Below are 14,870 nucleotides of genomic sequence, written 5' to 3'. Positions count from 1 at the left end.
GAAACAAGCCGACCGCGCGCGGATTACCATAAGCATTTATATATATATATATATATGCGCCATAGCGCATTATACTTGCATACCCGGCGGCCGAAGGTGCCCGTTGTCGACGACGGTAGCGCCTCATATTAGGTGCGGGCACCATGTAGGGAAGAAGGGACGAGAGGGAGGGATGCATGTAGGTGCCCATCAGGGGCCTGGCTACTTACTTACGTGTACCAGCCGGCCTCACGAGCCGCCGGCACGCGAGCCTGATTGACTTGTAGATGAGGCGACACAGTCGATATACTCCGGACTCTATACCGTCCGGCCGCTGGAAACGGCTCCCTGATCGCCGTCGCCACCCCCGTAGTCCGTCAGTAGGGACCCCCCCATAGTCGGCCCATGGTTGTGTCGCGTTCCCTCGCCTCCGACACGTTTCTCTCGTCCGTCGTTCTCTCGCTCTATTTCGTCTCTTTCTCCCCTTCTCTCGTTCTTTTTTATCCACTCTCCTCACCCTCTTTCCCAGCCACCGACCGTTATCTAGTTAATTAATCTCCGCCGAGACGGCGGTAGTTGACTAGCGGGGTGGTAAAACTCCCACCGTCGCTGCCGCCGTAACGAGCCGCGGCGACGAAAGTGTCGAGCGGCCGCAACCACCCCCCCTGGTCTCCATACGCCGGCGTGGCGTTACCCTCTTTTCGCCTGGAAATTTTAATTACGGTGAAAGAAAAACGGACAGGCCTCGTTAGAGCCTGAAAAAGTAAAAAGTTAGCGAGATATTCGGAAGAGTTGGAAAATTTGCACGCGTGTGAAAGATATCCGCACAGATATACTTTGATAAAAAATAGATTGTGATAAACTTAATTGGTGGAGATGTTAAAGCGGACTTGGGGGTGATTACGATAACTGTGGCCCCCTATTTGAAAGGTCGTTTCTGAAGACATTTTTGACGAGGAACACGGGAAAAATAGTAAAAAAAATTTCCGACCAATAGTTTTCGAGATATATCACTTTAAAGTATTGGACATGATAATAAAACTTTATAAAAACGAACCCAACGATGTTGACCTTGATATATGTTGTCAAGATCATGATCCTGAGTAACTTTTCCTTATAACTCAATCGGCGGTCTCTTATAATTTTTGAGATATTTAAAGTTAAAGTTTAATTCGAAACGAAAATTTGGTTTGGGTTATATAACGTAACCTAAATCAAATTTTAGTTTTAAATCGGAAATAGGTTTGGGTTAGGTTATATCTTCCGGAAGTGGAGCCCCCCCGCAGGGGGGGCGGAACCCATTGCGTCCACGCATATATTTTACAATGCGAAGCGAGGAAATTAAAATAAATAAAAAAATTAAACAAATTTTAACAAAAAAATGTCTATATTTTGAAAAAATATTGAATAAAAAATAAATCAAGAAGATACTCGCGACGGTGATCTTCACAACATATATTAAGGTCAAGGTCATTGGGTCCATTTTGTAACGTTTTATTATCATGTCCAATACTTTAAAGTGATACATCTCGAAAACTATTGGTCGGAAATTTTTTTTACTCTTTTTCCCGTGTTCCTCGTGAAAAACGTCTTCAGAAACGACCTTTCAAATAGGGGGCCACAGTTATCGTAATCGTGTCCGGACTCGTAAGTGTGTGGAATAATCAAACATATATTAAAATATCTCCGTTTGTTATTTCCAGATTGCATAATTAATTTCGGGATTCACATAATTAGCATTGTGATTGTAAAATGGATGATCCCTTTTCATACTTATATGACATTACTATTCTAAGAAAAAACGTATAAGATAAAATTTTGTTTTAGCTTTTAAAACATTTTTAAATTTTCGCTTTTATTTTAAACTTTTATAAAAACATTGTTTATGAATTTATCAAAGTATCTATGATTTTAAGAAGGAACTGCACGGATCAGCTATGTCAAAAGTTAATAATTCCAATACTTTCGAAATTCATAAATTTTTGCATTTTTAGTTTTATCAAATATAAAATTAAAAATTAATTTGTGAGTTAAAATAAAAAGATTTATTTTGTAGAATATAATTTAATCTCAAAATCGTAAATATTATCTTATATCGAACTAACTCTTTTATAATGATTGTATCACGAAAATGTTATAGTGATTGTACAGAAAAATTCATAAAAATAAAAATTTCAATTCTATAGGACAAATCTTTATTTTTTAATTCATTAATCAATTATTAATTCTTTATTAATTTTTTTTTAAAGATCAAAAGTGTGCTTTTTGCGCAATGTCAAGTTTATGAATCTCGAAATTTATTAGATTTATTAACTTTTGACATAGCTGATTCGTGTAGTTGCTTCTTAAATTAATGCTATAAATTTAAAATATTTTATTTTCAAAACAAAAATTATTTATGCATAATTATTATTATTATCTCTATGAACACATCTATAAAAATGTATAGTTAAGTGATCATATTTACTATTTTCATACTCTTTACTTCCTTCTGTTGGTTATGCCTATTGATCTGTATATCGGATGTAATCGCACCAAAGACATACAATATTAGTAGAGCTGTGACTGAATAAGGGTAAAATTAGATCGACTGGGCGAAAACCAACCCTAAGCAGTTACCCGTGATATTCCTTATCATAAGATAGAAATTTATTGATTTTAATAATGTTTGATCCACCGATTGGATAGTTAGAAATTCATATTTGAGTTTTGTCTACAGATTACATCCACAGGTAATTAAATGTCTAGCATTCATCTGCAGCCATTTGTGAATCTCGCAAGATATATTTAAGTATTTAATGTATTTAATTTGAACAAGACTATTACGTACAATAAACAAATATTGTAAAATATTTCTCAATTAAAAATTAATTAAATACATTCAATGAAGTATCACCAATGGATCTTCCATTGCGTGTTTCAATTGATGTGATAAAACATTGTAAAAATATAATATAAAACTAACATGATAAATACATATAATAGATTATTTTACAATAGAAGGATTTGGAGAGTGAATAAAAGATTTATCATATATCTTTTGTAAGATAAATATTGGCACTTCAAAAATCATTGTATCGAAGAAGAATATCTGAATATTTTGGGGGTATTTTAATACAATGATTTCAAAGAAAACGTTTGTCTCAACTTTGAGGATCAATTTTATCCTCAAGAACGAATATATTGATTCGTGAAAGTATCCCAAAGTCTCGCCGGTATTTGCACAGATGTCCCCGGATGTCGTCATTGCGGTTGTAATCGCCGCCGCTTCCGCCCCCGCCGATGCTAAACGTCACGATATAGCGGTGGTGGCGGCTCGCACACTGCGCCCCCTGATGCGGGGTGGGAAAGAGTATTGATTGGTCCGTCTCCGTGGTCGTCGCCGTCGTCGTGGGCGCCGTGCAAAAGGGTGGCGGAATCGCCAGGCGCTATCACGCGGGCCCGCCGCACGACCGTGTCGTTGAGAAGGACGTCCAGCCAGCGTGCGGCCGCGGTTACGACTCGCCGAAAAGATGGTCATGATGGCTGGCATGGACGACCACGAGCGCAAAGTCGTCCTCGAGTTCTGCCACCTGCTCGAGAAGAGCAAGCAGCTGTTCAACGGGCTGCGCGACCTGCCGCAATACGGACACAAGCAGTGGCAGGGTTACTTCGGGCGTACCTTTGACGTCTACACGAAGCTCTGGAAGTTCCAGCAACAGCACAGGTGAGTGGATCAAGATAGAGGGAGAAAGAGAAAGTGTATGCGGGTGTATATGTGTATGTGTGTGTGTGTGTGTGTAAGAAAGGGAGGGAAAAAGAGAGATAACTTTGTATAGCATAGGTTTCCTCGATTTCTTCTTGGAGCACACCTGATAGCGATTTTCCTCACAGACTTGCTTTATTAAAACAGACGGTGTTTCTAAAAGATTTTTATTAACGAAAGACTATCGATGCGACAAACGACTATCAAGCATCCGCAGCAAAGAATCGTATAGATTCGATTTCGTAAATTCGTTTAACTGTGTGCGATTCAGCGATTTCCTTTGATTTCTCCGATGACCTCCATGTTCGTCCGTGATTTCTTTCGATCGAGCAGAAACAAGTAGTAACCGTTCGATTTTGACAGTAGTAACGCTCAGCAGAGTGCATGCCACAAATTATGCTTATCGTAGAAAATATCGAATTATATTTTTCTCGGCGTTTTTATATAAAGTAGATTTTTTTTTTTTTTAACACGCAAACGTTTGCAATACAGAATTATATTTCTGTTGATCTGACATTCTAATGATGATGACGAAATGAAGGTCTGCATGGCGAAACCCACGTGACCGAGTCCTCGTGCGTTGCGTTTTAGATTTTATATCTATTTGTCAGTCAGTCTTACGAGTTTAAGTTGTCAATGATGGAACAGATCTTTTGTTCCAGTTTCTTTAGATTGATTAATAATTTACACAATAAATACGTTTTGTATATCTCTTGAGGTATACTAGTGCAAAAATATTGGTTATATTTCTCATCTTCTCTCTCTCTCTCTCTCTTTCTCTCTCGTCGTTTCATTATTAACTACATTATATATTATGCATCATTTTTTTACGCGTTATCATACATAAATAATTTAATATATTATAATCAATGATAAAAGTCATTCATCATATCTACTCTTCTCTTCAACTTATGTATGTATCCTTGAATATATTTTATCATAAACTTATAAAACATGTAACTTCTTTTTATCCATAGGCAGACATGATGAATCACATAATATGTTATAGAGTTTGTATGCAATAACTAAGAAGTAGATATATCGAAAGTTTCATATATATTCTCTGTAATCTTTATTGAAAATTCTCAACTTTTTAGACGTCAATATTCACAATATTAGAAAAGTTTAAATTTCTATTTTTATATATCATTTTATCAACTTTATGTATTACACGTAGTGTTTTAAGTTTGTTGTATATAATTCTGAATATTGTATATTGTAGACTGCTTTTAATCTGCTTTTGTTTTTATATAAAAATGTTGAAGCGCCCAAAGTAAATGAGTTTTCTTAGAATATTTTATGTTTTATATTTAATTAAAATATTAAATTAAAATCTTTTTCGAGAAATATATTTTACTTTCAAAATTATCACTCCTAACGAACTTGTAAATATATTTTATCGTTAATGTTCGCAAATGAAGAAACATGCGTTTTCTCTCCGAAAAATGACAAATTTTGAAAAATTTAAAATTATGAAAAAATAATTCAATTAGTGGCATGACGAAATTTATTTAAAAAAATTAATTTTTAAAAGTTGAAAAGAGAGAGAGAGAGAGAGAGAGAGATAGAGGGAAAAATGTAATTCAATGATTGAAGAATTAAAATATATAAGTTGAACGTGCGTATGTGAACACGTGCTGTGCGCGCTCATATGTACAATCTCGTTTGTTTTCAGAACGGTACTGGACACAAAATACGGCCTCAAAAGGTGGCAGATCGGCGAAATCGCCAGCAAGATCGGCCAGCTTTATTACCATTACTATCTACGTACCAGCGAGACGAGCTACCTGCACGAGGCCTATTCGTTTTACGCGGCGATACGCGGTCGCGCCTACTACAGCCGCGCAGCTAAAGAGGACAGGAGCGATCTGATGGTGAAGAAGCTCAGGTACTACGCTCGCTTCATCGTCGTGTGTCTCCTGCTGAATCGTATGAAGCTCGTGCGGGAGCTCGTGCAGGAGCTCGATGCTCAGATAGCCGATTACACCAGCACGTACGAGCCAGACGATCAACTCGAGTGGAATCTCGTTCTCGACGAGATCAAGGCCTTCGTCAAGGCCGAGTCCGCAGTCGGAGTCCTGCACTCGGACTCGAACCCGATCGTGCTGACTCACAGGCTCGGTCCGCAAACCTGTCCACCTGTCGAACGATCGCCACCCATGTGCCTATCTCTCCAAGAGATCCTAATCGTCGGCAATTGCGCCGATCAGGTGAAGTTCAGTGAGTTGTCGATGGACATGTTCAGAATGCTGCAGACACTCGAGCGGGAACCCAGGGACGACCCGAATCACCTGCACGATGCCTCGCCCGCCGGTCGGATGCCCTTCAGACCCGGGCCTTATCCCGGACCGGAGAACGGCGCGCCGAGACGCGACAATCCGCACAAGTACCTGCTGTACAAGCCGACCTACAGTCAGGTACAAGTGTTCCTCGCGAGTGGCTTCAAGGAGCTACCGGCCAATGGCGCGTTACTGCTGTACCTGTCGGCGGACGGCTGTTTCTCCACCGTCAAGCATCCCGAAGAAAGTGAGTGTTTAATCGAGTTTCTCTCACGTACATGCCTTTACCTTTTCTTTTATCGCTCTATTATCGCAAGTTTATAGGGGCGTAATCTTTATTTTAAATAGAGGATTCGCTGAAAATAGAGTTAGTAAGGATACAAAGCGTCTTCTCCACAAATTATGCAAATTTATTTCGCATTAATTGAAATAGGACCACTAATTTCGAATTATATTATGTTGAGAAATCATCTTTACATTTTATTTGAAAGAATTTAGAATTAAATGGCATTAAAATGCTTCACATAGATAACATTTAAGCAGCTTTCATTCGCTTTGCCATTAGCTAAGATGACCTATTATCCATGGATTAATTTATAACGCATTATAAATATCACGCAGGAAAATGATATTTTTGCATGAAATAATAAGTGATGGGATATTATGGCAATCTCTGTGGAAGAAAAAATTAAACTGAATCAAACAAAATTGGACTAAATAGAAACCGTTATATTGAAGCAGCGATGTTTTTACATTTCATACGAAATTATTGAGATGGTATTACTTTATATGTTATTTTTATTTCAAGAGAATATATTCAATTAAAATGCAAGTGTGTGAGATTTTCTAAGATTTCCATCGTTGTTTGATATTTTTATGTAAGGGAAAAAATTAATAACAAAACTTTTACAATGTAGAATTTAATGCTTAAAATGTAAAGAGAATTTTGATTAAAAAATGTTAGAAATTATTTACTGTACTCTACAAAGATAATAACCAAAAATGATTAAGGAAATAGAGATAATGCCAGCATGGAGTCAATTTTGGTCTTTCAAAAATGCAAAAACTATTTTTTTGATTTTCCTATATCGACGTCCAAAAATATCCAATTGACAATCACGAGTTACAATTAATAAGTCGTTCATATCTGTACTTTAATATCACACAAAAATCATTCGGATCATCCATTGCGTTGCCAATCCCTGCATCGGATATAGTATCGAGTCCCGCATTTCACGCCTTACAATCTCGTGTAAACCATCAAGTCCGTTCCGAGTCCGCTTGAGTCGATCACGCCAGTACAAACGATGGTCATCCAAAAGTGACCACTGATACAGAACAGCCCGTTGTACAGTCATGCGGAGTTAAAACGAATCACCCGCTTGGCGAAGCCGAAGGCGTACGCGTGTCGGTCTTTTCGGTCAGTTTCCCCGATCGGTAATCCGGTACTTTGGCTACTGATATCATCATGGAAGTGGCTAGTCGGGTTTCCTCGAGTTCCCTCAATTGGAACAATCATAATTATAGTAATAAAAATACAACGATAATAATTTCCGCAATAATTTCGTAGCCGTTTCGCGTAACCACGTGTTTCGTACACGTGGTACGCGATCACCTGTCCCTCTTTCTCCCTCTCTTTCTCTCGGAATGTCTCTTTGTATCAAACGAACCGTATAGGATGCCCCCAAATCGACTGTAAAATATTTCAGAGACAAACTCTTTTCGATAAACTCGATAGGCAAGACTCGATTTTTCTCACACAAATTTTTAAACGAATTTTTTTTTTGGTTTTGTTACTATCGTCGCTTTTTCGTATCAAGAAAGTAAAAAAATCTTTATGACGAGATATAGTTAGCATATTTTTATTTAACCGTCTTATTCTCATCGCGATTTCACGCGAAATATATATTTCCTTTATTAGCTGACAATGATGCTAATTATAATGAAATACTCATATCGAGTTTATTTATTTGTGTGTACGATTTTCTCGTTTATAAATATCGAAAGCAATTTTTGGAAGATGCATACTAGTGACACACATGATGCGTATAACTTTTTTATATATTTTATTATGACAGTATTCTAAAAATATTTGAAATGACTTGTGAAAAAATACGTATGAATATCTAAGTCGTAAAAAGTATAGGTTTCTTAAAAGATATATTAACGTTATTTTTAGCTATTGACGATTTGATATTCCGATAAATCTCAAGTCTCGAGGCAAATTTTTACTATTATGGAAAATTTATATGCTATTCTTTCAATTATTGCGTTTAGTTAATTACTCTATTTCATGGAATATTGCACATTTTCTATGCTGATAAAAGTAAAATCAAGTTACTTAGGAACTATTTATCCGCATGTCATGCGCAATTTTTGTCGATTGCAATTTTGACTAGGATTATATATTGCTTAAATCAAGGTTATACAGTGTGGTCCTCGTAACGGTCGCCACGATTTTTAAGGCACTTACAATAATCTGACATAAAAAAGTTTCAAACAAAAGTTGTGTGGCTTCAAGGGGGCCATAAGATGGTGGCAATGATTTGACCTTGGAAAATCATTTGAAGGTCATGTGAAGGTCAACTTTAAAATCTTAAATGGAAACCCCCATTTTTTATTTAGTATTCTTGTAGCTGACATCGAGAGCTTTCCAAAACACTATAACAAAGTATTTTTTTATTAAGTACTTTTTGAGTTATTTTATATTTTAATCCGACATATTTTGATATAAAAAATAAAATATTTCGTAAAATATTCAGTTTTCGATAATTTTACCGTAATACTTCTATGTACAGAATAATAAGACAAATTAATTAGTGCTAAAAAAAACAAATAATTGTTTAAAAAAATACATTGTAAATAATTTTCTTAAAAACAATTTTTTTTTATACTAATTGATTTGTCTCATTATTCTGTACATAGAAGTATTACGGTAAGATTATCAAAAACTAAATATTTTACGAGATATTTAATTTTTTATATCAAAATATGTCAGATTAAAATATAAAATAACTCAAAAAGTACTTAATAAAAAAATACTTTATTATAGTGTTTTGGAAAGCTCTCAATGTCAGCTACAAGAATACTAAATAAAAAATGGGGGTTTCCATTTAAGATTTTAAAATTGACCTTCACATGACCTTCAAATGATTATCCAAGGTCAAATTATTGTCACCATCTTATGGCCCCCTTGAAGCCACATAACTTTTGCTTGAAACTTTTTTATGTCAGATTATTGTAAGTGCCTTAAAAATCGTGGCGACCGTTACGAGGACCACCCTGTATATCAGTCGCTAGTTGCAACCAAGGTCTTTAAAGGAAAATAGAGTAGCGCGTCCTAGTATCAAGGTTATTTCGTAATAAAGATTCGTATCATGGCGAATCTAGCTTTGCAATCAATATCAATGTATTAGAAAGACAAGTCTATCGATTACAATAATCGGTAACATAAATAATGCGGAATGAATTCCTCGACTTTTTGTTTATTAATACAATTGCTCTTTGCAAAACACGTATAAAAATTATGAAACATTTGCTTAGACTTGGAATTAAAATATTTGTCGCAGTGAATGATGGCAACATTGGGGAAAGACTTATAAATAATTATTGAAAAACATTTGAAATTTTTAAATAAAATATTAATAACGAGATTGCATATATAATTTTATGCATTTGTCATTCGAGTAACGAAATTATAGATTGTTAATAAAAAAAAAAAAAAAAAAAAGATATATATATATATATATATAATACATATAAATAGAAAGTCAAAATCTTTTGTAATTTAATTAAATTCATATTCTTTTATTTCGGAATTTTGATCATTAATTATATCAGTGATGTGTAAATATGGAACATTTAAAAGTTCTGAAGAAAAGATGACTGAAACATTCGCTAATGGAAGGTCAGTCAGAACGTATCTTGTTTTTAAAGCTCGATACGAATCTTTCGAAATATCTCGCGGATGAATAAACATGGATAGAATTTCGAGATTTCCTCAAAGTTGCCTGACATTCATTTGACGACTCGGCGAACGCAGAATTGCACGATGTTGATAAAATCTTGCGATTGTACAGTGGGGTACGACCTGGGCGGCGTGTCCACGTGCAGCAAGAGGGACCCCGAGCACGGGAAGAGGCCGGCCGGCGGCAAGGAGCCGCATTGCCTGTACCCGGGCGATCTCTATCCGTTCACCAGGAAGCCGCTCTTCGTCGTCGTCGACTCGGATAACAGCTTCGTGTTCCAGCAGATACCGCGCTACTTTGGCCAGCCCCTAATGGTGCTGATGTCGCCGCAGGATGTGCCACCGACCCTGCGCGATCTGCGACACGGTGGTAGCCTGTTCACCCTCTTTCTTCATGCCCCCCTCGCCGCCTTCTGCCTTATATGCAACGTCGGGACTCTGCCCGTGCAACATTGGGAGCGCTGCCAGCGTTACATCGAGCGATTCCTTAACGAGGCCAGTCAGCTCGTAACGCGTTCCCGATGCGGTAAGGATACTCGACGCAATCATCGTCTTGAAGCTTCGATCAAACAAAAACGGTTGAGAACCCGGCTCGATAGCAAAAAACAATGAATTTTGGAAGATCCTGAACTCTCTCTCTCTCTCTCTCTCTTTAGATCAGAGTCTCCCGACAATTTGCTGATATTGTTTAAAAATTGATATTATTTAATAAGATTTTAATTGAGACCATTTATACTCTAATTCCAGATAGAAGGAATTAACGCTTAATAATTTGTCAAACATTTTAATCATCAAATTTGAATATTAAAATATTTTCAGTGCTTTCTAAAATATCAACATTAAAAACCGTTTAAAATATGCGGTTTACAATTTTAAATAAAACTCATCGGTATAAAAAGATTGAATTACTAAATAGCAGGGTTGGGAAAGTTACTTTATAAAAGTAACTCGTTACCGTTACCGTTATTTTTTGTAAAAAGTAACTCGTTACCGTTATTCGTTACTAATTTTAAAAAGTAACTCGTTACTGTTACAGTTACTAAAAAGTAACGAGTCGTTACAATTTCCGTTACTTTTTTACAATACAAACTAATAAATTATTTTGCATAAGAAAAACTTTTAAAAAATTGTAAGCAAGATTTCATTCAAGGTTTATTACAAAATAAATGATTAAATTTTATCGAAATTCTTTATTAATTTTTAATAAAATTGGTTGCTCCATAGTATCATCATTTAAATGCCCTCTTTGTGGTATTAATACAGAGCCACCGATGCTAAACATTCTTTATACAGATGCACTGCTTGGTAGAGCTGTATTATATTTAATAAAAAGTTTTTTAAGTTTTGGATAGTCGTTTAACATTTCTATATTACAATTATTTGATTTTAAAAACCGTTGCGATTCTTCTTGTTCAGATTCATTTTGCACCGTTTTTTGCTCAAAAATGAAAAAATTATCGTGATCGTCAGATTTTCCAGCTTTTGAAGAATTTTCAGTTGATCGGATTCCCAATAAATCCTCCAAGTAATTTTCAGCACGTTTTCTTTTTTCTCCGGTTAACCAGTTTAACTTAAATTTTGGATGTAAACATGCTGCTATTATTAATTCTTTTGTTTCAAATATTGTAAGAAATCTAAAATCAAATATAGTAAATTAAGCGACATTGTTTGTTTTATTGAAATTAATACTTTTGAATCAATAGTTTAAAATTAAATAATATTTTTCAATTAAATCCTTATTTAAAATTAAATAACATATGTATTAATCAAATGAATAAGTTACCTTTTATTTAAACCTTGCTGAATAGCTTCAACTAATGAATGGCAATCTATAAGGTCAGATTTATTGAGATTTTCTAATTTTCGTTGCAAGGTACTTAGAACTGATAGTAAATGAGAGCTCTGCTTTTCCGAAAAGATAAAGCTCTCATTGGATATCGCGCGTCGCGTCATCGCACTGGTCTGCAAGAGCCATAAGTTGATCAATCACATTCAAGCATTTTTACAACATAATAAGAATGCTAATTGGTCGATTTCCTTACGGCTTTACGGTTAAGATAAAAATTTTATCACGCACAATAGCAAGAATAATATCTTAAATAAATCAAAAAATTTGAAAAAAGTAACGATAAAAGTAACTGTTAAATTCGTTACTCGTTACCGAAAAATGTAACGAAGTTACTTTTTCCGTTACAAATAAAATTTGTAACGCCATTACCGTTACAGTTACCGAAAAAAAGTAACTGTAACGGTAACGGCGTTACAAGTAACGCGTTACTTCCCAACCCTGCTAAATAGATGCATACAGTTATCGACAAAAATTTATTTAGCTTGACCAATATGTTGCGTGGTGTTTGAAAGTTATAGCGCGATATTAAGAAAAAGGCGAGCAAAATTAAGATTTTATCGTCAAAACGAGGGCGTATTCTCGTTAGTGCAACAGCAGCCGGTCTCACCGAATGCGACTTACGATCGTGTTACAACAATAAACACGTTTGGCCTAGATCCAAGCAGATTTATTGGCGAACTCGCGTTCTCGATTTCTGCGTATCTCTTTAACTTCTGAGGGATAACTATTGTTTTCACCGAGATGAAACGATGTTGTACCGTAAACTATCTCGAACAAACGTGTGCTTTGTTGAAAACAATATGGAAGTATTTTTCGGTTGAACAAATCCTCGGGTGAACTTAGTCATTGAAAATTAAAGAATTTCGCCAAATCAATCTCGAAGACATCGTTTTATCTCACAATAAGATTGCTTTTCTTTTCAATTCGACACTTCTACGTCATTTTAGGGAAAGAAATTAAGTTGAAAGCTTAACCTATGATGAAGACTAAGAAAATTAAGAAAATGCAACAGGATTTCTCTCATCAAACTTGTGCTAATGAAAGATCAACGCGAAAGAAAAATATATGCATGTATTTTGATGTGGTAAATTAAAAAAGATCTGATATTTAACGGGTTTATATCCCCTCCTCCATCAAATCGCAAACCGTTTTCATTTTTTCATGTTACCCGTGATCTCATCTACAATATCACAATTCGCAGAGACCAGCGTACTGCAGTTCTTTGGCGACGACTTTCTGCGGCTACTGCTGGTACGCTACGTGTTCTGCGACGTGGTGCTGAATTTACACCGTTCGTTCAGAGGTCGTCAACAGAGGCCGCGTTGCCATCCGCCTCTGCCGGACGCGGAAGTCCTCGAGCATCCTACCCTCCATCATCTGGTGCTCGATCTGGCCGCCTGTCTGGACGCACGTGACCACTTCCCGGAGAGTAACGAGCTCGCCTGACCCCGGCATCTTCCTTGCCCAGGCCCCGACACAACTCTGTTACCATCTCACAACCACGATTACGATTACGACTACTGTAATTACAATTGCAACAATAAAATCGTTACACTGAGACCTCATTAAACCGCGTCTTCGCAGTAATCGCGAGATAGCGGCCACGTGTGTATGTGTGACTCGATCTCGGGACTCTGAAAAAGAGACGAAGAACGACCCCGAGATTTCCAATCCGGCACACGAATGGTAGTATTGCGATATATGTTATACGATACGCGGCACTGAAGCACGATATCGCTCTACCGAGATTTAACGTGATTCACAGACGACGGGACTTGTTTACACCGTCCGATTATGCCGTTCGCGTTGCGCTGCGACATCGAGAATCCCTAAATACGATCAAACGAGTGTATTGTTATACGCACCGACGCTTCGGACTGATAATGTAAAAATAAAAAAATTACTGCTTTTCGTTTTCTTCGAGAAAGTTACACGCTCGATGAAAAAATGCGAATTTGAATGCTTCAACTGTAACATAGGTACACACACGCGCGTACACGCACGCACACACACACACACACACATATACATACATACATACATATATATATGGAATGGCAATATAATTTTCATACAAATAACATAATCCCCGATATTTGTATTCTTTCTGTCTCGTAAAACACGCACCGTAAAAGAGCTCTCTATTTCCGCGCTATAACTTTGCGCGACTCAAGATAGAGATTCATGAATCACTGTGGTCACTTGCGATCGGCCGAGCCGTCATCACCCACGCGCGCAACGTCTCTTCTCTCCTCCGCTTGTTTATTTATAAGGAAAAAGTAGAGCGCGGCCTGCAAGTTTGACGTTAACCGCACGAATGACGATTCGTACGGAACGAGCGAGTCGCAAGATTATCGAAGAGAATGTTTCGCGTTCACTTGTACATGTGATCATCCCTTCTGGACGACAACCATAATATTAGACCTTAGAGGCTGAACGAACGTCGAGCGCGAATGTCGTTATAGAACTCCTAGCATAATATACACACAAACACACAGGACACATACGCACACACATTTCACACATACACTCATACACATACATACGTAATGTATTATATATTTATACACATGCTGTACATTCTATATATTTTATAAAGTATTGCAAAGAATGGAGAGTTTCAGATATACCGGACCATCTTTCAGGTCAGTGGAATATAGTTGGATTTCGAGCGGAATCTTTCTTTGCGAAAATTGCATCGCGTAGCACCGTCCGCCCTTCAATTTTGTAGACTAAATATTTTGGCAGTTAAATTAAAGGTTTGTTGAAGTAAATCTTACTTAAAATTAGTTAAAAGACAATATTTCGTTATTTACGTAAAACTTGATTTATCAACTCTTGATTATCTTCTGAGTTCTATTGTGTATGTCTGAGAAATTATTGTAAATCTACATTAATATTTTTTTAATCTGATATTGATGACTAAAAATGATGTAAAGTACGTTCCGAAACACCCTGTATAATATGCCACAAATGCAGAAGAAAATATAATGCTATATATTTACATATTTATATGCAAATGCGTTTCGTACAATAAATGGTAACCGAGAA

The 14,870-nt window shown here is 36.5% G+C and overlaps 1 protein-coding gene across 1 annotated transcript; it reads left to right on the top strand.

The window, feature by feature from the left end:
* The first annotated feature begins 3,339 nt into the window (after positions 1-3,339).
* Positions 3,340-14,865, top strand: LOC138944763 (protein SCAI). The gene is made up of 4 exons (XM_070315724.1): positions 3,340-3,685; positions 5,400-6,250; positions 10,083-10,496; positions 13,021-14,865. Exons 1-4 carry the CDS (start codon positions 3,492-3,494, stop codon positions 13,263-13,265), a joined length of 1,704 nt encoding a protein of 567 aa, XP_070171825.1. The 5' UTR covers positions 3,340-3,491; the 3' UTR covers positions 13,266-14,865.
* Positions 14,866-14,870: the final 5 nt, after the last annotated feature.

This window comes from Polyergus mexicanus, unplaced genomic scaffold (genome assembly GCF_030449975.1).
Source record: "Polyergus mexicanus isolate NDT 795.1 unplaced genomic scaffold, iyPolMexi1.0 SCAF_2, whole genome shotgun sequence".
Classification (NCBI taxonomy): domain Eukaryota; kingdom Metazoa; phylum Arthropoda; class Insecta; order Hymenoptera; family Formicidae; genus Polyergus; species Polyergus mexicanus.
The sequence above is the reverse complement of the archived record's forward strand: the minus strand, read 5'-3'. Positions and strand labels throughout refer to the sequence as shown.

Excerpts from the sequence above, each read along its gene's own strand:
- LOC138944763 (XM_070315724.1), top strand. The coding sequence starts at position 3,492 with ATGGTCATGATGGCTGGCATGGACGACCACGAGCGCAAAGTCGTCCTC. Across the intron at positions 3,686-5,399 it reads AAGTTCCAGCAACAGCACAG|AACGGTACTGGACACAAAAT; the intron begins GTGAGTGGATCA and ends GTTTGTTTTCAG. Across the intron at positions 10,497-13,020 it reads CGTAACGCGTTCCCGATGCG|AGACCAGCGTACTGCAGTTC; the intron begins GTAAGGATACTC and ends CACAATTCGCAG.